Source organism: Cebus imitator, unplaced genomic scaffold (genome assembly GCF_001604975.1).
Source record: "Cebus imitator isolate Cc_AM_T3 unplaced genomic scaffold, Cebus_imitator-1.0 Scaffold765, whole genome shotgun sequence".
NCBI lineage: Eukaryota > Metazoa > Chordata > Mammalia > Primates > Cebidae > Cebus > Cebus imitator.
This window is the reverse complement of record NW_016108080.1, coordinates 102,630-124,640: the sequence shown is the minus strand read 5'-3', so window position 1 is coordinate 124,640 and position 22,011 is coordinate 102,630. Positions and strand designations below refer to the sequence as shown.

Here is a 22,011-nt window from a genome sequence, read left to right as displayed (position 1 = left end):
TATTTTTCATTCATGTCTCATTTACTTCCCTCTTTCTTTTTCTGCTTCTCATCCACATTCCTATTTCAATGGTACAATCAATAGAGAACTATACATCAAACACTAACACCTGCTATGTAAGTTAAACTTTGTACCTCTGCTGTTCAACAAGATCAAAATTTCCCTAAAATCCTTTTGTATTATTCAGTGAATCCGCTTTGCGTTTTGATTAGGTTTGATGTGTATTACCAGATAAATTGCCCTCTTCTAACACAAAATTTTCAGTGACGGTACCATTTTTTTTAGGGTGCAATGATTCTGAGTGCCCTGCCAACCCAAATGAGAGTGTACAACTTTGCCTTCTTAACTTCTGTGTGATAGAGACGGGGGAAATTTTTCGTTATTTAGAGATGAGAAAAATGAGCTAACAGAAAAGAGCTAAATACTTTAAAACAAGAGCTGACTTATCAAAATAAGAAAACAAAAAGCATGAGAAAAAGAAAGCTAGTCCAGCTGTGTACTTACCCCAAGAATCTGGCTGAATAAAAAGGCATAGAAGGGTGTGACCGTCCCATTCACAGCTGCACCCACAGACCCTGCCACCATGTAGGGCCATTCTGGAGCATTGAATTTCAGAATCCTCCTAACTGGGGCAGGTTCAACTTCTTCCTGCACAGGAACATCCTTGTCCTTGAGCAGAGAGCAGGTTATATCAATCATCCAAAGGTCCTCAAAACATTTTGCATGTACTCTTTTATTATATAGCAGATAACTCTTTGGCATTCACAGATTTAAGAGTGATGGTTTGATTGGTTTTGAGTGACCTCAAGGGTCTATGGGATGTGGTGGTTTGCTATTTTTCAAGGCACAACTTTGCACGAAGCCATTGCGGTGGCTTTAATGAAAACTGAACCGAGGAAATACTCATCTGAAGGTGAGTTTATAGTTCTCATTTCATGATCACATTTGTATTAACTCTCAGAGAGTAATACATTTGTTGGATCTTGGAGAAAAACAACTTCCACAAAAAAGAAAACCTTTGCTATGGCTGTATTTATACCTGTGAGGACTTGTGAAAATTTCAATGTTTTTTTAAAAATGTCAAGGTTCTATAATGTAGTAATGGGCTAAAGCTCTAAGGCAGGCCAGGATATCTGAAATAAGACAAAATAATTTTTAAAATGTATTAAGTGGTGTTAACAGTTATCATTGACATGTTTTCAGTAAGGTTTTCCTGTATTAGTACCCAGAGGTAGTAAGTAGTACTCCATTTGGATTTCTAAGTTGCACATTATCTTCTCACAGACTGTGACACCAGGCTGGCATAGGTTGCCTAGAGCATTCATTTGCACTGGCTCCCCAACCCAACCCCCAGTTCCCACAAGGCAGTGCAAAGAGGGCCAGATGATACCAACAAATGAAGTGAGTGTTTTAAGAGAAGAATTCATCTTGTTTAAAAAGAGTGAACATTCATCAGCATTTCCCTACTCTGATCTCTTTAGTTGCCATTAAAGTCAGAGCTAGTGAATTTTTATCCTCTCAAAGGTAAATATTATGTATGGAACTCCACCATGTTTTTGGGCCATCATTTTTCCTTGCTGTGGATATTATTCATGCTTGATCTTAAGGGTAATTTATTTACTAATTTGTTAAATTTATTACCCACTTCATTTGAGAAAGGATTTTAGGTAGCTTATATAGATTTATATTGATTTTTAAAACATTTTCTATTAATATTTACTATAGCTTATTGACTATAGCAAAATTTACTATAAAGCTTAATTAGTACTCTCTTTCATTGATGAAGTAATTTACTCTTTAGCGAGCTGAATAGCAGGGATAGACAACAGCAAGGATCTTCAAAAGCTTTCCCTTTGTTTACAAAGTCAAAGACTACATTCAATTTAAATGAAAGCCTGGTGTCATACCCATTTCATTACAGTTGTAAGTCAAATAAAACGAGGGAAGGCAACTTGGGCTGGTGATGAATTTGATACTGCCTCCACTTCAGGTTCTCTCTTGGCCTGCTCTCACCATTTGTGCTTTGTCATTACTGCTCACTCATGCAGTAGGTCCCAATTATTTCACCTGTGACAGCTTACTAGCTCTAGGCAACCTATGCCAGAAAGGAAGAAGGGTGCCTGGGAAAGCATGAGTATAAAAGGCATAGAAAGAATGGAGTTATTGGATAAGGCCTTTGTGGCCACCAGTAAAGTATATCACCAAGTGCTCTAGCTCTCTGGACCTCAGTTATTTCATCCTTAAAATGAGAGACTTGGACCGAGTAATTCTGGGGAGACAATCTCTCTGGGTCTTCCATGTTTCTGTACATCTTGTGAACAGAGGTGGGTGTTTGCACAGTAAACAGTTTTGGAGGACAAAGAAGGTGTCTTCATCCCAAGTGAAGTGCAAACCTTACTGCCCCAATCTGCCCATTATGAAAGAGTTGGGTTCCTCAAGCCTGGGATTCCTCTCGTTTAAAACACTCACTCCTTTTGTTGGTATCATCAGGCCCTCTTTGCACTGCCTTGTGGGAACTGGGGGTTGGGTTGAGGAGCCAGTGCAAGTGCTGAACACTGGCTACTGCTATTGCTATGAGTATTAAAGTCCTTTGTCTCTGATTCAGAGTGCTTGTGTGACAGAGCAAGACCGTGTCTCCAAAAGAAAGAATATGAACACTGTGATTCAGGATGCTCGTGTATTCTGCCAGCATCATGATTGTGTGAGACTAACTGAAGTTTGCAATAGAGCAAAATATTCCAACTCTTCACTGTTCTAGACAGTGGTTGGCACCCAGATCTGGATGCTCTCAGATTCCTGTGGGATGATGACTGAAAAACCAGATTCCTGGATCATGTCACCAGAATTCCAATTTAGTAGGCCTAACTGTGAATCTCTGTCTTAAAAAATACTCCTCAGGTAATTCTGGTAATCAAAGTTCAGTTTGTGAGAACCCCAGGAGTATCCGATCTCCAAGGCTCCTCCCACCACTAAGTGGCTAGGATCTATAATATGTTTTAGATGTGCCAGCTTTTCTGTATGTACCATCAAAGGGTACGCTTGGGAACTTATGAAGACTGCTAGCACTCATTAAATTCTGCAGCTTTCTTGTGACACTGAACACCAGCAGTTCCTGGAACCACTGCCCCACAGGATGGTCTACCCCCAGCCTGACATGATAGAAATTTTCCCAACCTTCTGATACCTGAAGGTATCCTTAACCCTAAACAACACCACTTAGGACATCTAAAAGCAACGTAAAATAATTCTTGTCTAGTGGTTTTCATTCCAAAAGAAACTAACAAGAAATACAAATTAATTAATTTGAATAATTTTATTTGGTTCCTCTACACTAAAAGTTTGACTCTAGTAACCCCCCAAAATGCAGCTGTCAAGCTTGAACGATGCAAAAACTAGAAAATCTGTCCCTAAATATCAGACTGCTGCTTGCATTTTATTTGATTTCTCTACTAAAAGAACAGGAGAAGAATATAAGAAAAAAATAAAAAAATATAACTAAAGGCATTCTGTAAAGAAATATTTTCCCTCTGATTTTGTAAAATTAAATATAAAGAGAAGATTAATAAATTAACAGCAAATTGTAACTCATAGAGAGGTAAAATTATAAAATTTGTATGTGTTTCCTTGTAATTTTATTGTAGCACTGGCAGGTTGCATAGCATTTTAAAAAAATCACATGCAAAGAAATACCTGTCAGTAACTCCATAGCAGGGAGAGTAACAGTAGCTCTTGTTCATATTTGTATCCCCAGTGGATTATGTGGAACTTCATAGTGTGCAACCAATGTTTATGGGATAAAAGAATGAATGAAATTTTTATGTCCATGGTGCATACATGCAATAAGACATTTACTTAAAATTGCTCATCTACTATGATGCATTCACAGTTCAATGCTAGACATTGGGCTTTTCTCAATTTCCTTTCTGACATCTTCTGTGTAGGCCAGAGGAAAAATTAACCTCTGACTTAAATCTTAGGTCCTGCTTTCTATAGTTTACTACACTGGTTTCTGCATTCCATTCAACAGAGGTCTCCTGTCCTAATAATAACTTTAAGATTTGATGATAAAAGGTGGTAACTATGACAAAGGAGCAGAGATTTTTCAAAGGAACTAATACTGATAGCCATCTTTATGGGTCCCATCTCTGTCTTACCTTAACCAATGTCTGAGTCCTATCCTATAGGTTATCTGTGATGTAATTATACATGTCTAATATTTGATTCTGACTTGATCTCATACATTTCTTCCTGGTTTTTTAGTTTCACCGAAAGAGATGCCTAAATATTACAGGCTGAAATATTAGGGAAACCCACGTTAGCCTGTGGATTTCCCTAATCCTAAACTTAATGTTGTCAACCTTGTAACTAACATCTGACCCCATTTGTAGGAGCTAAGAGTACCATTTGGAGAGCGGGGAGAAATGAGTGTAGTCCTATCTCTGTCAGCAACTAACCATGAGACCTTGGGTGAAAACACAGACTTCTCAGGAAACAATTCTAAGTTTCAGAGTCAATACTTCAGAACACCACAAGGTGGTAGTAACTTCTTTGTGTAAATCGACCTTTAGCACCATAAGAGAAGATTTCTCAATCTACAGAAGGTAAGGTTAGGCCTTTTCCATCAATATGAGAAAAAAGAAAGGATTTCACCAAATCTTGGGCTTGTGGAATTTAGTTAAGTATTGAAATATTTTAAAGTACCAAAACTCAGCAACATTTTACCCATGCAATGTTACTTGAGATTAGAAATTTCGTAAGTTGGCCGGGTGCAGTGGCTCACGCCTGTAATCCCAGAACTTTGGGAGGCCAAGGTGGGCGGATCACCTGAGATAGGGAGTTCAAGTCCAGCCTGACCAACATGGAGAAACTCCATCTCTACTAAAAATGCAATATTAGCCAGGTGTGGTGGCGTATGCCTGTACTCCCAGCTACTTGGGAGGCTGAGGCAGGAGAATCGCGTGAACCCAGGAGGTGGAAGTTGTGGTGAGCTGAGATTGGGCCATTGCACTCCAGCCTGGGCAACAAGAGTGAAACTCCATCTCAAAAATAAAAAATTCATAAGTCAAATTTTATTAACCCCTTTCCATTGTTTTCTTTTCAAAAATCAATGCTTTTTTTAATCTAAAGGACTAATAAAATTATCATACAAACTAGTGGTATTAATAGGAGACAATTTCCCTTTGGAGCTTTAGTATAATCACATTGGTTCCCCCATAATTTTTTTTTCCTCATGTTCTTTTCTATCTTCCTTAACTAGAGAGAATATAAAGTCACATCTTTTAAAATATATGCTGTTCTGCATTTAATTGGGCTTAATTTTTCCATTCTACGTGTATAATGCTGACTAGTGGAACACAATATGAAACATTTTAATCTCTGTAAAACAAGCTCCTATATTTGATTTAGATTTTCTTTGACTTAAATGGCTCCCTCCTGAGTTGTTCCTACATCAAGAGGCCTCTATAGGAATCTTATCTCCAGAGGTCCAGGGAATGGGATGGTCCCCTGCACCTACGCTAGGCCTCCTACCAGCTTGAACAACAACAATAAAAAAAGTCAGATTTTCCTTCCCTCCATTCCTCCTTCCCTTGTTTCCATCCTTTCTTACTTTTACTTTCATTGCCAAACATTTACCAGAAACTAGAAAAAACTAAAATGTAAAAATTAAAATGGTTGGCATTGTTATGGTTCAATAGAAATGTCAATGTAGCATTTGGTTCTTTCTCCCTTGAAGCTCTAGTAAACTCTTGTTCTTGTATAATGTCTGTTATAGTTATTTGTGGCAGCAGTGTGGATTCAATGAAATAGCTATTTCTGGGACTAGAAGAGCAGTTGAATCTGTAATGGCAGGGTGCACTAAGAAACTATGCTTGCTAAATGTGTTTTCACTCAGTGTGACTCATCCTGCTGCTCCTGAGAAAGAGTCTTCTATGGAATTTATTTAAATCGTCTATTAGAAATTGAGACCTCTCTTTATTCACTATTAATACATTAAAAACAAAAAAGAACCCAATCATTCCTTTTGTCATTTCATAAGTTCATAAAGAGTACTCTACTTTTTTCCAAATTTGTCCATTGTGAACCAATGTTTATAATTACAACCTAGTGGATTCACATGTTGGAATTTTATTTAAGACAGTTTGAAATTACATCACGCATAATGAATGTGCTTGTAGTTTAAAAATTCTCTGACTTATTTGCTTTGATAAATCTTGCAGTTTGGGTTGTATTTTATTGTAGAAATTCAATTTTTCATTCTAGTTTTTAAAATCTCCTGATGCCTTACTAAGCGCAAGGCACTGGGTTAGGTGACCAAGTTGATTCAAACACAAATAATATGTATCACTAACTTTAAGATGCTTATAATTTAGAAAGCGGATAAGTCAACATGACTTCGAATAAGGCACAATAAGAAAATTGCCATGAAAATTCTCTAATGAAGGGTGATAGGGGAATGAATGTGAGAGTATCAGGGCTGGCATGTAATGTGCAGTAATGAGGAAAGGCTTGGAGAAGAATGGGTGGTCTCTTTATGAGAAAATTAGACAATATCCACAACAGCAGGACACCTGCATCCTTATGAAGAAATTGCATCTTGCTATACATGTTGCTTCCCTTCCTAGCACTTTAATTTTTATGCTATTTTGAATTATGTTATTAAAACCATTATGAAACTATGAAATCAACAAATGTCCACGAAATCTAATTGGCCTCCATTAATTCAAATATTTTGATAACTTGTAATAAGGGCTAGCCTATTCAAATACCTTTATTGATCAAGGTATTGCTCAATACCAAAATTATTGTAATTTAAGAAAGAGATTTTAAAATTTGAGAAAAAAGTTTTTAGGTATTCTTGACAACTTTTATAAAAGGATTTCTACATATAAGCAAATAATCTGCTAAGTACATATAATTCACACATTCAGTGTGTTAGACTAGTTTGTCTTAGACTCTTAATTAACCCTTAGAAGTCCAGTTTTCATTATCTTGTATTATTAAATCAATTAGTTAATCTGCATTAAAAATATTGTATAAAATTTAGAGTTTTCAATAGGTCTTAATGTTCTGTCTTTTAGTCTGACTTGAAACACTAGTAGACATATATCTAGAAAACTCATATTCTCAGGCTGAAAGGTTACACAACAGTCCCCAGGAGAGACTTCTTCCATTCCCCACTTAAGCACTTGATGCCTGACCTTTCTGTCTTCTTCATAAGTCGGCTTATTGTCTATAACAGCTAATGGAGGTTCATGCACAAGGTAAGAAAGCTGAGACTTGGAGCGTTGCCGGATGGAAGCTCTGTAAATAAACAAAAAGATGGAACAGTGTAGACTGTGGCCAGATTGGAGCAGGATCAGCTAGTGTTCAAGTTTACATCTCATATGTCAAATAAACAGAAATGTTTTATAGGTCACATGGTAACCAGGTAAGGGAGCTTATGGTTTAGGTTGCACAGAACTATTAGTAGGGCAGATCTAATCAGGTTGATTACTCTGGGCCCTAAGCTCTTGCATGCATTGGACCCAGATTCAGAGTGCAACCAGGGACAGAGAAAGAGAAAGGAAGCAAAATTGTCCTACCAGTTCATCCAAAAACCACCTAAGGCTCAAATGCTTTCGAAACCCACATGCTTCTGCTAATTGCTGCCTTGACAACAGTCTATTTCTTTTACCTTCCTTCTGGCTTAGACTGTGGTCTTGATCTCTCTCTCTCTCTCTCTTTTTCTCTCTCTCTCATACCTGACGTGTTCACTTTTGCATGATGCCACAAGGATACAAATGATATGAGGAAATAGGGCCTCCGATGAGATTTTTCTCCAGGCTAAATACTACCCCTAGAGATGCATGAATGAGTATCTTGGTTGAAATATAATTTAGCTCAATGTGTTCACTCATTTATTCATTAATTCAACAGAGGCTTATTGGGCATCTGCAACACATAAACCAATGCCAAGTGATGTTGGGGACACAAAGACTAGCCAATGACAGACTTCTCCTTCAAAAAGTTTAAATTTTATAGAAGATGCCTGTACCACGCCCTGATGTAAAAAAGAATGTAGTAAGTGCTATTAGGCAGGTTTGAATAAAGAGTATGGAAAGTCAAAGGAAAAAGAAATGTATGGCAGGTGTTATCAAGGCAAGATTCATGGATGAGGTTGCTAAGGTAGGATTTGGGGTTTTGTAGATTAGAGAAAAGAGCATTTCTTACTCAGAGACAGAAGCATGGAGACAGGGGAGAACAGGGTTGCTTGCTGAATATACTGAGTACATGATAAGCATGAGAAGTGATTGGTTCAGGCTCTACTTTCTCCTCCCCTAGACTCATGGGAAAGAGACTCCCATTCTTCTCTAGCTTAACGTGAAAGTATTTAGTGCTGGGGGCTGTTGGCAATTATGTTGAGACTTTCAAAAAGAGAAGCTTCCTGAAAAATGAAGCCAACAGTGAAATAGTAGAGCTGAGAAAGGAAGAGAGAGAAACTGTTATCTGTCTTAGACATATCACTGAAGCTCTAGCTTTGCCTGAAGCCAAAGCATCTTTGGAATATTTAGTTATGTGAGCTGATTCTTTCTCTCTAAAGGTTAAATCAGGTTGGGTTAGGTTTTCAGTCATTTGTAAATAGAGTCTTAAAGGTTAAGGGGCAATGCTGAAGACTGTGCTTTAGAAAGAATCGCCTGAAGTAAATGGTTAAAGAGAGAGATTGAGTGATGACGAGACCTACATCAACTGTTTTAGTGCCATCTAGAGGAATCTATTTATATATCTTTCTCTACCATTTTGTGTCTAAGTGAAATTAGACCAAAACAAATATCAAGGTGGTGTCTGCCTACTATATATGCTCATCTAGTCTTCTAGAGAAGGCAGTAATGTGTCAACTGAGTCACTCCAATTTGTTCCCATTTTCTGTTAATGGCACTGTCATCCTCTTAGTCACCCAGGTTCAACACCGGGCATTTGCCTAAAGCCCTTCCTCTTCCTTGCTCTTGCACATTCAGACTCTTGCCAAGTCTCATTATGACCAGGCATTAAACCACTCCTCAACCCCATTTCCTGCCACCAAACTGGCTTCTGGGACACCTCCAGAGACTCCCTCCCACCTAGCCTGAAACGTCACAGCAATGAAGTAATTTCTTCCAGTTAGGTAACAGAGGTCAGGATGTCTTCTCCAGAAGATATGCAGAATAGCTTGTGTCAGCTGGTGAGAACAAGGTGCATGATAGGAGGAGACTTAAGCTCAAGGACCTAAAAAGCAAATGCAGAACAATGGACGCCAAGGTGGGAGTTTGTGGAGGAGGAAAGGCCATCAACATATGACTGACTACCTTCCAGTTCTGAGTATGAGAAGACCTATGTCCTTGACCCCTCGGATATCTACTTTATATTTTTTAAGTTTCTTTCTTTCACCATTCTCCAGATCATTCCAGCTGTCTAGCCTAGGCTGATCATGAGGCTATGGGCAGTGTATGTGCTAGGCAAGTTTACCTCTCATCCACCAGAAACACCATCCCTTTTCAGAAACTGACAACATCTATCCCTCCCCTTCTCTGAAGCTGTGTACCACTTCTCACTGCAAATAAAAACTACTAACTTGGGGGAATAAATACTCTCTTTCTCAACATTATTATTTAGGAAACTTGTGGCTGTTATCTATTAAATTGTTCTTGAACCTAAAATATATTGCTGAAAAGGAACTTAGCCATCAGAAAAACTGAAACCAAAGAAATAAGATACATATTAACACTTCATTTAGTCATCTTTTAGGAAAAAAAAAACCTATCAGCATATACAATGAGATATTTTAACAGACTTTCTTACTCAAATGTACAAATTTTTCTCTGCTGGAGGTTAATAACTCATTTCTATGTGTAGACGTATTTCTGGAGTTCTCATCCTTATCACCAAAATGTAGCATTTGTGAGAAATTATAGGGAAATCAATATTCACATTAAAATGGTTATCTAGTCCTGATAATAAACTACAAATACACTAGTTAGCATGGGTAGGATTTTGTTCATCTGGAGAGTTACGAAACTATTTATTTTCTTGTCGGCCTGATCACAAGAAACATCTTCACTTTGCCACCTTTAACCTAGTGACCAAAAGAGATGCCTACTCATTCTCTGTGTTTAAGAAGTTAGTTGAAATTTTCAGGTTGTGATTCTAATGATTTGAATGATTTAAATGTAGTATTTCAATCAGAGAAGAATGACTAAACTTAATACCAGGTGCCTATAACATTGTTTTATACCTTTTACATGATAGAGTAATGTGAAGCTATTGCTTTATTTGCCAAATTCAGTAAATTCAATCAAATGAGCATTTCTTAAAATTTGTTTGAATAAACTTGTTCTCAAAAAGAAAGATAGGAAAACCCATGTCTGAAAATTCAGACTGATAAAGAGAAGATATACTAGGGCCTGAATATTTTTCTACATCTGAAAATAAATACACTATTTTTTGTGAGCTATTCTTTGAATATTTAAATGAATAAATCTGTGTTTGAACTACTTGGAATTGTTAGCTGAAATTTTTATTTTAAGGCTCTTTAATGACTTTTCAGTAAATAATTATCCATCTTGAATGAGCAAGTCCTATCTCTGAGACTTTGCACAGCCTTGCATTAAGTGCCCTAGAGATGGAAAGGGCAATTGTAGAGAGGTTGCTGCTATTTCATTGCCTATTCACAATTTTCTGATGTAAGAAAAAATATCCTGAATAATAGGTATAAATATAGACAAACACTCCTGGGTGGAATTCTCCTTAATACACAGACTTTTAACATTAGAGGAACAATTTTATTGAAACTCTTAAACCAGGATGAAAGACTAAAGTGTACAGCCTCACTAATATGTACTCCAAAAATTTATTTTGAAGGTAAACATCGTTATATTGATCCAGAGAAAAATAAATAACTCTTGTTTAGGAAAATTCTTTTTAAAAGCTAAAAATTACATTTCTTATTTCATCTAGTTAAGGAGTGACTTGACTTCAGATGGGTTACTCTGGGAGCAGAAGTGTTTGTAATTCAATTGCAACTTAGTAGATTGAAAAATGGAGCTAAAGGCGTGAATTTGACCCTCATATAAGACAGTATTTCATACCACAGTTAGCTTGGAGCAGAGAATCGCTAAACACAGATTAAAAAAAAAATCCCCTTTCTAAGCTCAATACACAACATTTTAACCATAAAGCATCTCCATCATAACCCAGTAAGATGAGAAGCTAAACAAAAAAACCATGAATCAGAGAGAAACTCAATATAGCAACCAAGGATCATTTGCATGTTTATATTTGACCAGACCTGGAAGTCTACTCAGAGTCTCCTTGTTGTACCCGGGATATTCCCTGAGGATTATGACTACAGAGGACTCCTAAGAATATTTGGAAACCTTGAAATCTGCCCCATGGCTTGAGCTTACCTTAAACTATCCTGGTAGCTTCCTCTGCTAAAGCTCCTCACAAGCATGCCATCTTCAGTTGCATCTTTTCCTACTCAACACAGCATGAACAATTCTTTAGTATGTACAATAAACAGAACCATATCTAAGTAGAATTCTTTACTATGTTTGCTTAGAATATAATTACTATGTCCAATGCCAAAACATTCTGTTAACTTTGTTGCAATAAATAAAACTTGGGACTTGTCTTGCAGATTTGAACAAAAAATTTCAAAATAGTAAGACTGAGACATTTGAACCATACAATAGCGTATTACCTCTACAGAAGTAGGTATTTTTTGGCATAAAAAAAAAAATATTTAAAAGAAGTCCAGCAAAAAAAAAAAAAAAAAAAAAAAAAAGAAACACCGAATGTTTCGAAAGCATATTCAGAATAACCCTCATATGCTAAATGTATATAGTAGTTACATTTAATGGAGTGAAATTGAGGAAGGTGATACCAGTCATGAAGGGAGAAGAATTTGATGGCTTCTGACAGTGATCCACTGCAATGTCCTTTCTATTATAGCTTTCTAAAGTTTAGAGTGGTTGGTTAATTTAGGCTGCGGTAACCACCAAGTCTGAAAATTCAGACTGATAAAAAAGAAGGTGCACTAGAACCTGAAGTATCTATCTATATTTGAAAATAAGTATTATACTTTCTAGTCATTGATTAATTCACTCATTCAATACGCATGAAGCTTCTCCTGCATGTAGGACACACTCTAGGAAGCCTCTTCTACTTGCACAGGGTAAAACAAAACAGGAGAGGGAACTGAAAGTTAGAAGACCTTGGCTTTAGTTCTATAACTTGATCAGATAGCTTAGCCTCCTGAGCTTCAGTTGTTTCCTTTACTGTCTATAATGCCTGCCAGAGTTGTTTGGAGAACAGTGAGTACTGAAATACATAGAGAAACATAAAGCACTATAGACATTAACTATTTAATATAATACACAAGTATAGGAAAAAGCACTTGCCCTTTATGTCCTCTTCATTAAGGGGTTGATTTCCTTGACTTTGCAAAGTCACTAGAGTGAAGTAAACACCTTTCCTTTCCAACAGTTCTTCATGGGTGCCTCTTTCCACTGCAGTGCCATGTTCAAAACCAATAATAGTATCTGCTGCTCTGACTGTGGACAAGCGATGGGCAACTGAAATGATTGTGTGCCCATGCTGAATCTGTAAGAATGTGCAGTGCACCATTAAACAAGACTGTAAGACAGAGCTGACACTGACTTTTGGATCATCTCGGAATCCACAAGTCAGATCCTTGGTCCCTGGAAATATTTTAAAATAGGCTCTGCAGACATTAGAAAAGGCCAGCACATTTTCTTGCAACCATAAACCCCATCACACACTGGCCCTATTGCTGCCATTAATCAACAGCTAAAAATATATTTTTTAAGTAATTTAAAAAATATCATAAGCTAGTCTTAACAAGATTTACACATTTACATGGATAGCTTTTGGAAACAAATTATAACTTTCTTCTGGTCAACTGTGAAGAAGATTGTAGTCAGCTAATATTTTCTAAACAATCAGACTAGATGCACGAACCCATGTAGTATCAACTACTCTTATCCCTCCCACCCCACAAGGAGCTACCTTTCCTGCAGCAGCACAAGCATTTCCATGTGGACCTGTAAAATGAACTGAGGTGTTCCACAAACCTTACTCAGTGCTTCCTGCACCATCGCTTCACTCTCATTGTCCAGAGCTGAGGTAGCCATGTCCAAAAGCAGAATCTTGGGATTTCGGATGAGGGCTCTGGCGATGGCTACCCTTTGTTTCTGACCGCCACTCATCTGGCCTCCTCCTTTTCCAACAAGGGTGTCAAATTGCTAGGAGGAAGGTGATACCAGTCATGAAGGGAGAAGAATTTGATGGCTTCTGACAGTGATCCACTACAATGTCTTTTCTATTATAGCTTTCTTTTCAAGCATGAATTCTCACTGGTCCAACTTCCACTGAAAGAAACATCCCTTTCCAAAAAGGATGATTGTCTAGTCAATATTTATGTGTGAAATAAAGAAACTGATTTATGGTTTTATTCCAGGGTTTACTGGGCTGTATAAGTGCTCCCTTTTAGCTCGACTTTAAATAAGATTTTTCAACCAAAATGAAAATTGGCCATGGTTTTAAATATCTGCCTTAGAGGATTAAAGCACAGAGCAAATCCTTGTCTCTTTTCTCTAGCTAGACATACAGCAAAACATAATGCAAAGGCTGTTTTTATATTGTGATTAAAGGATCAAACTAGCTTTATAGTGATTATCACTGACAGCAGATGGTTACTGATTATCTTGTGGGCCTAGCATAACATTGGAATCTAATACTTAGGGGTTAGTGGTCAGATACTTACCTTGCTTATTACTAACCAACATGAATTGAGCCCCCACCATTCATAAAGCATGGTGTTGAGCTTTTTACACATCTCTTTTAGTTCTCAACTAATGAGTAAGAAAACGCTAGGCCCAAAGAGGTAAACTTGAGAAAAAGTTCATAAAGCTTGTAAATACAGAAGCTGGGATTTTTATCAAGGCAGTCTGATTCTAAAGCTTTATATTCTTCAACTATTAGGCTATATCATACTCACAGCTGCAATCCTATTCATAAAGAGAATTTAAAAGACCAAAGAGGAAGTATTCGACATCACTTGACTCTGAAGGCAGACTACCTCAGTATGAACCTTGTCTTTCCCACTTACTTGGTATATAATCTTGAGCAAGCTATTTAACCTCTTAGAACCTCAGTTTCCCATCTGTAGATGGAGATAATAATATTAGCTGCTTAACAGGGGGGCTGTGACGATTTAATGAGTTAATAGATGTGACGTGCTTAGAACCGGTGCCTGGCATGTAGTAAGCACCATATATATGTTAACTCTTAATAATAACTCTTCTTTGACTTGGCAGACCATCAGTGGCAAAATCCATTTAAGTATAATGCTGAGGAGTTGGTTTTTGCAGTTGTTGTTGCTTAGAATAGAGATATATGAGGAATTGTTTTTGACACAAAATTAGCTGCCTAAGCACAGGGCAATTAAAGAGTAGACATCATGAGATTATTGTGCAAGTTATTGCCACATGACATTTAGCATCTGCTTAGACAAATGCTTAATAAGAGGAATAAGGACATTAGATCTATGTCAAAGGAGTTTAAAAAAAGATAGTTCCCCAGTTTGGTAGATTTTTAATATATTACCAGCAAAGGGAGTTTTCAAAAGAAAACTTCCTTTTTTTGATAGATTTTGAACATATAAATGATGTATTTTCAGATGAAAAGAAAAACTCATGGTACTTTTTCAGGCATGAAACTAAAACATGGCCTTAAGAATTTAATAGCTTGGGAATCATATGAAAAGAAATGTGTATAATTGCACAACTTTTTTTCCTACTATGACTTCTTGGTTTCCTCTAGGAATGTGTTAGGGGTACCTGTGGCAGGTCCATGATGAAGTTGTAGGCATTGGCCTCCTTGGCAGCTCGGACTATGTCTTCCATTGTAGCATCTTCTCTGCCATAGCGAATATTTTCTGCAATGGTGGTAGAGAACAGAACTGGCTCTTGCTCCACTATCCCAATCTGATCTCTAAGCCATTGAATGTTAAGAGAGCGAATGTCATGGCCATCCACGGTCACCTAGAGAGCATGGGCACAACGTCACAACTTTTGGAATCTTTCAGCGTTCTGGATCATAATATTATTTTATACTTGACCAATGGTGAGAAAAAACAGAGGCCACTAAGATTCTAATGGAAACAATTCCTCTTGAAACGTGGTTCTTTGGATGATAATATGTAATTGAAATCAAGTATAGCTGCAGAAGAACTCATTGTAGAAACATAAATGATGTAAACAAAGGTCACTTAATTTAACACCACTGGCCCAGGAATGGACAAATTTTTGATCCCTCAGTTATTCATTATATTTTAAATATTTGTATATCTTTTGACTTTTGACTGAAAATGGACTCAAAAGATACAATAAAAATAAGCAATGATCCCTCTCTTGTATATATGATTTATAGTAAGTCTTACTTTCTGGCCAGATTCACCAAATAACACTTTACTGTTCAAAAGCAAATAAAACTATCAGTGGGAGCAAATAAAAATCACTATTAGTAAAAATCTTACATCAAGAAACTGATTTCTATATATTCAGAGTACAGTTATGGTGTAACTGTATATAGAAACTGATTTCTATATATTCAGAGTACAGTTATGTAGTAAAGAATACCCAATCAGAGATGAGATGTCTGTGAAAAAGGAAAAAAGGAAAACTTTGTTATATTTGCCATGCCTGTGTAATAGTCTATGCATGAGAGAGAACTCATTTTGTTGAAGCCGTTAAATACACAGTTAAACCATTCCATCTCAAGGCATCAAAGAGATACTCACAAGAATGATTTTGAGACAGAGTGAAAAGATCACAGGCTTTGGCACCCAGCAAACCTGGATTCAATCCTGGCTTGGTCGCTTATCAGCTCAGTGACCCTAGACAAGTCTCCGTCTCTCTGACTCTCTGCTCCCTTGTTTGTCAAATGGGCCTATGTACCTTTGGGGGTCATTGTGACAATAAGTAATCATTTTAATAAAGTATCTGACATACAATATGTGATAAATAAATGGCAGTTACTAATACTCATTTTCTTAGTTTCAGCCTATGATTACAGAAAAAAGTGACTACGTGGGTTTATAAAATTATACCATTTTTAAAAACCCAACTTCTTGAAGCAGTAATGAAGGACTGCTCTCTCTTAATTTCAAGCCCTGTTATTATTCCTGTATTTAGCATTTGGAGAACTTAAGAACACAATTATATTTTTGTTATAATACAAAGAAAAAAGTGTAACAGATAGTTCACCGAAGAAGCAGCAATAGCATTTCAAATGTACAGTTATGCATAGCTAAACAATGGGGATACATTCTGAGAAATGTGTCTTTAGGCGGTTTCATCAATGGCGAACATCACAGTATAGTTACACAAATTTATACATATATAAATGTCCTAGCACCATTACTAAATATCAATCATTTCCCTTACTTGATCTGCAATGCCAACATCAACTGACGTATATCAGATTTCTATATATGTTCTACTATAATCTTATGGAACCACTATGATATATGCAATCCATCATTGACTGAAATGTTGTTATGCCACACATAACTGTATCTGCACATTTTGTTACATTACATAGTGAATGGAATTGACTGGTTATTCATTGAATGGAATTGACTGGTTATTCGTTGTTACCATGTAGGGAGCTTGTCCCATCAGTTCAATAACAAATCGTTAATTATGCATGCCAGGACAGTCTCAATGTATGCTACATCTTTCTGTTTGATCAGTATATTGCCATTTGCACTTTGCTGTCCCCATGTATTGAGGAGTCTCTGGAAGACACTCACCATTCCTTCACAGGGGTCATAGAATCGCTGAATGAGCTGCAGTGCTGTACTTTTCCCACCTCCACTGGGTCCTACCAGAGCTGTCATTTCCCCTGGTTTAATGACCATGTTGAGGTTATTTAGAATCTGGAGAAGAAAGAAAACAGCAAAGTTCGGATTGTCACTGTTTACCAAATCAAACAATTAGGCTACAAGTGCAGATGTTTTATGTTGATATTGTGTGTCTGTGTGAGTGTTTATGTATGCCCCCAAGGCAATGTCCACTGATATCTATCAATAACCAGCAAAAGAAAACATTGGCAAGGATGAGGTTTTGGCAGTTAGCACACTAGCTGTACTCAATTATTTAACTGAGAGCCATGACCAAGAAATGAAATGATGTACATTAACACAGGTGAAGTAAATAAGCCATGGTAACTTTTAAAATTATGTTCCAAAATCTAACTTAAAACACTCCTGACATACTAGGATAAGGAGACTGTGCCAATTAGTTAAAGAAAAAAAGTTAAGTTAGAGATATAGTACTAATTTACTGATCATGGATTAACAATAAGGCAATTTGTAGATTGTAAGCCGTCCTTCATGTGTATGGTGTATGAACATACCATTTGAACATACACATCCTTCATGTGTATGGTGTTTGAATATACCATTTACTGGCCTGTATTGGATGTAAGCTCCCAGAGCAAGCAGGCATCAAATGTGCTTATTTATCATTATAGCACCGGCACAATGTGGCACACAGCAGGGTTATATACATACTCATACCATGAATAAATACATACAGGTTTAAGTAAGAAGATTTTATTTCTCTATTAAAAGTGATGATAAAAGTGCAATTACTTTTGCACCAACTAATATAAGGTAAGTTTTAGCTATCCATTCCAAAATGTTTACTGAGTGTGTACTACTTTGTAATTTACAATTTACAAAGCATTTTCACATACATTATAACATTTGATGTTTAGTTACATGTGTAATGGATAATAAAAATATACTCTAAATATATTTTAAAATATATTTTAAATATGTAATTAGAATATATATGTACTTGTGTTTTATATATTTATGTATGTAATATAGATAAATGGAGATACACACTTATACATTTGTTATATATATTTATAGATATATTTGTATTTACCTCGTATCTATAATGGAGGTATGTATAGACAGAAAATGTAGGTAAATATATATTTACAATCAAATATTTATGTATTATATATTATAAATATTATATATTTTCCTGTATTATATATATGTTTACCTTCTCTGTGTATATATGCATATATTCAAAGAAAGAGTGATTTTATATATGTATATTTTACATATTATATATATATATATATATATATATAAATAGGCATGTAGTGTCAGAATTAAGTTATGCTAACAAAATGGGATTTAGTTCTGTGGGGATAACAGAAATATTATTGAGAGAGTGGCTAGAGATACTCTGTTGAAAATGAGGAATAAGTCTAATTTCAAAGCCAATTCATTCAGGGGTAGTAGATCCTAATTTTCCTGTAGAGTAAATTGCCTTTAAAGATAATTTAAAGGCAGGAAATTAAAACTTTTTCATCATGTGCCCTGAACAAAACACATGAGCATAATATCACAAGGATACCTTGCTAAAAGAGCTGATGCAGTGACCCTAGTGAATTTACAGATGGGAAATAAACATCTACATAATGGCAGCTTTCCTTTGCCATTTCATACCCTACAGTCAGTGTCCTCCACTTTCTGCAGTCTCTACAAAGGTTGGGAGGGACCTGTGCTTCTTGATTGTTCTAACTGTCATTTATCTAACACGTGCTTAGAAAGACAGGACCTGCCTCTACAAAGGTTGGGAGGGACCTGTGCTTCTTGATTGTTTTAATCGTCATTTATCTAACACGTGCTTAGAAAGACAGGACCTGCCACTCATTTCAACAGAGCGTCATAGAGTTCATTTAGCCTGAATGTGCTGCCAGACTGTGTCCCAACAAGAGGGATTTGCATATTATGGTTACCACAAAGGAATGTGGTGTATCACCTGAGACAGCCAACACCCAAGGATACTTCCAGAGAAATACACCTCCATTCCCTATTCCTGGGAACTGAATCAGGCTTCAGAAAATAAGCAGTCTGTGGTTCTGCAAATAAATCATCAAAGAAGAAAACATCCTTTGTTCTGGGGAAAAGACCAGCTCTTACCTTCACCTCTGGTCTGGAAGGATAGTGGAAGGTCACATTATGGAATTCAATTTCACCCTTGAATCGATCCAACTTGTAACCATCTTCTGACATGGAGTCAATGATGGGTTTCTGGAGTGGAATACAAAAGGGACACAGTGTAAATTTAAACTAAGACATACAACTCAATTCAAATTGTAAATTCAAACTAAGAAACATCTTTGGTATGTCTCTACAATGTTTCATCTGGTTGTTGCTCTGACATATGAGTAAATTCAAATGAAGATGCACACATTTGTTGTGCATTTTAGTTTGCAAGTGTCTTAATTTGAATTTACCTTTAAACAGAGCAATAACCAGAGAAAATATTGCAGAGATATGCCAAAGATGTTTCTACATTAAATATTTATTAATAGTGAGAATGACTACTTAATAAGATATTATTGAGATAATATATATTAATACAATACATATTTAATTGAATTGCTATTATTTAGTTATTACTGAGATATATGATATTGTAGTATTATATAATACATGTTATATTAATATTATAAATGTATAATATATGTTAACAATATTATTATATATTGTTATATTACTAAGTTAATATAGGAGACAATGTACAAGGTGTTTTTCTGCTTTTATTTACGTAATTGTCACCATGACAAAACTAGACAGGTGATATGCCCATTTTTCAGTTGAAGAAGTGGAGGAATTGCAGAGATATTAAGTTTCTAGGGCCATGAAACTAGTCAACCAATCTGGGGTCCAAGGGTATTCTACATTTGAGTATCCATGGTAGATGATGATTACAACTGAGTGTTCCTAAATGATGTCTTCAAATGCTACCAACTTTCGATTGTTGTCCTGAATTTCACCTCTTTTGCTAGTAGGAAGCCCAATCTAGAATTTAACCACTCTAGTTAATCAGACAAAAGTGAGGGCCTCCTCCTGCTACCAGAACACTCCAGCATCATCTTTTTCCTTTGTCCATAACTAGTGGTGGAAATTCATCAATGTATTAGTCCATTTTCACATTGCTATAAAGAATACATGAGACTGGGAAATTTAGAAAGAAAAGAGTTTTAATTGATTCACAGTTCTAAATGGTTGGGGAGGCCACAGGAAACTTACACCATGGTTGAAGGCAAAGGGGAAGCAAAGCACGTCTTACATGGTGGCAGGAGAGAGAGCACACAAGGGAAAATGCCACTTTTAAACCATCAGATCTCGTGAGAACTCCCTCACTATCACAAGAACTGCATGGGAGAAACCGCTCCTACGATCCAATCACTTCCCAGCAGGTTCATCATGGGGATTACAATTAGAGGTAAGAGTTGAGTGGGGACATAAAGCCAAACCATATCAATCATCTTAGCTCTGTTAAGGAGTATAATATAATCTATCTACTTACTGGGTTGCTAATAAAGACAATTAACGCCTTAATTTTTTAGTTTCAGGGCACTTTTAGAGTCATCATCCTATTTGAGCATATAACAACCTTAAGAATGAGGTACAATTTGCACAGACTAACATTAACTGTTTTTTTTTTTTTTTTTAGGAGACAGGCCACCCAGGCCAGAATGCAGTGGCATGATCATAGCTCACTGCCTCCTCAAACTTCTGGGCTTAGGTCATCCTCTCATGTCAACCTCCTGATTAGTTGGGACTATAGGCATGTGCCACCACACCCAGCTACTTTTTATATTTTTTGTAGAGACAGGGTTGTCCAGGCTTGTCTCAAACTCCTGGGCTCAAGCTATCCTCCTTGCTGGGCCTCCTAACATGCTAGGATTGCAGGTGCGAACCATAAAGCAATGAGTCATTTCCTTAGTAGGCTGTAGCTTCACTGTTTGGCAAAAAAGTATCAAACAGGGGACAGGGAGCCAAATAGGTTCGAGGAACCCACGAATCACCTCTGGATTTCCAGGGCTTGCTCTGGACTCAGCTCAGGACATTTTTTATTTTTAAGAGAGAGAGAAAGAACAACAGATTGCCAACTTCCCTTTCTCCTCTTAGTTTTTTGTTTGTTTGTTTGTTGAGACAGGTTCTCACTCTGTTGCCCAGGCTGGAGTGCAGTGGCACAATCATGGCTCACTACAACCTCGGCCACCCTGGGCTCAGGCGATCCTCCTACCTCAGCCTCTTGAATAGCTGGGACTATAGGCACATGTCACCATGGCTGGCGAATTTTTATGTTCTTAGTAGAGACAGGTTTTCACTATGTTTCCCAGGCTGGTCTTGAACTCTGGAGCTCAAGTGATCCTCCCACCTCGGCCTCCCAAAGTATTGAGATTACAGGCATAAGCCATCCTGCCTGGCCTGGTCTTCTATTTTGACTCCCTAGCTTGACCTCCAGTGTGCTTCCGTTGACTAACCAGTAAAGCCCCTTTTTGCCATATTTAGAAGATAAGCGCATTTTATGGACATGGCCTTGAAGTCTCGCATGGTATGGCCCTTCCCATGCCTCCAGCTTCTGCCCCTTGCTCACTCTGTTCAGTTGCACTGGGCTTGTTTCAGCTTCTTCAAATCAGCAGGCTTTTCCCAGCCTGGAGGTCTCTCTTCCATGAATGCCCTCCCTGCTCTTACTTCCCGTTCTCCACCCTCTCCCATCCCCCTTTGCATGTCTGACTTTTCTTCAGTTATCTGCTCAAATACTACCTCCTCAGAGATGTCATCACCACCACTCACTTTAAAGACTCCTTCCCCCACCCCAGTTGCTGTCACATTGTCCTATTTTATTTCCTTTATTTATTCACCACTCTCTGCTATCGTCTTATATTGGAATGTGCATGCTTCTCTACTGCCTGTCCTCTCCCAGCATGAGTAAAGAACAAGGGTCTTACTTATTCTAGTTCCCTGTTGTGTTTGCTCCCTTGAGGCAGGAGAATTGCTTGAACCCGGGAGGCAGAGGCTGCAGTGAGCCGAGATCGCACCACTGCACTCAGCCTGGGCAACAAGAGCAAAATTCCGTCTCAAAA

At 37.2% G+C, this 22,011-nt stretch overlaps 1 protein-coding gene across 3 annotated transcripts in view; it reads right to left on the bottom strand.

The window, feature by feature from the left end:
- ABCB11 (ATP binding cassette subfamily B member 11) overlaps positions 1-22,011 on the bottom strand; it is a 114,142-nt gene that overhangs the window by 35,938 nt on the left and 56,193 nt on the right. For all 3 annotated transcript variants that reach the window (XM_017519666.2, XM_017519667.2, XM_037735268.1), the window contains 8 exons: positions 19,049-19,159; positions 16,853-16,978; positions 14,877-15,080; positions 13,110-13,280; positions 12,417-12,618; positions 11,421-11,490; positions 7,200-7,302; positions 505-669 (listed from right to left, as the gene is read on the bottom strand). In XM_017519666.2, the coding sequence (XP_017375155.1) occupies positions 505-669; positions 7,200-7,302; positions 11,421-11,490; positions 12,417-12,618; positions 13,110-13,280; positions 14,877-15,080; positions 16,853-16,978; positions 19,049-19,159 (1,152 nt within the window). The remainder of the gene's footprint in view (positions 1-504; positions 670-7,199; positions 7,303-11,420; positions 11,491-12,416; positions 12,619-13,109; positions 13,281-14,876; positions 15,081-16,852; positions 16,979-19,048; positions 19,160-22,011) is intronic.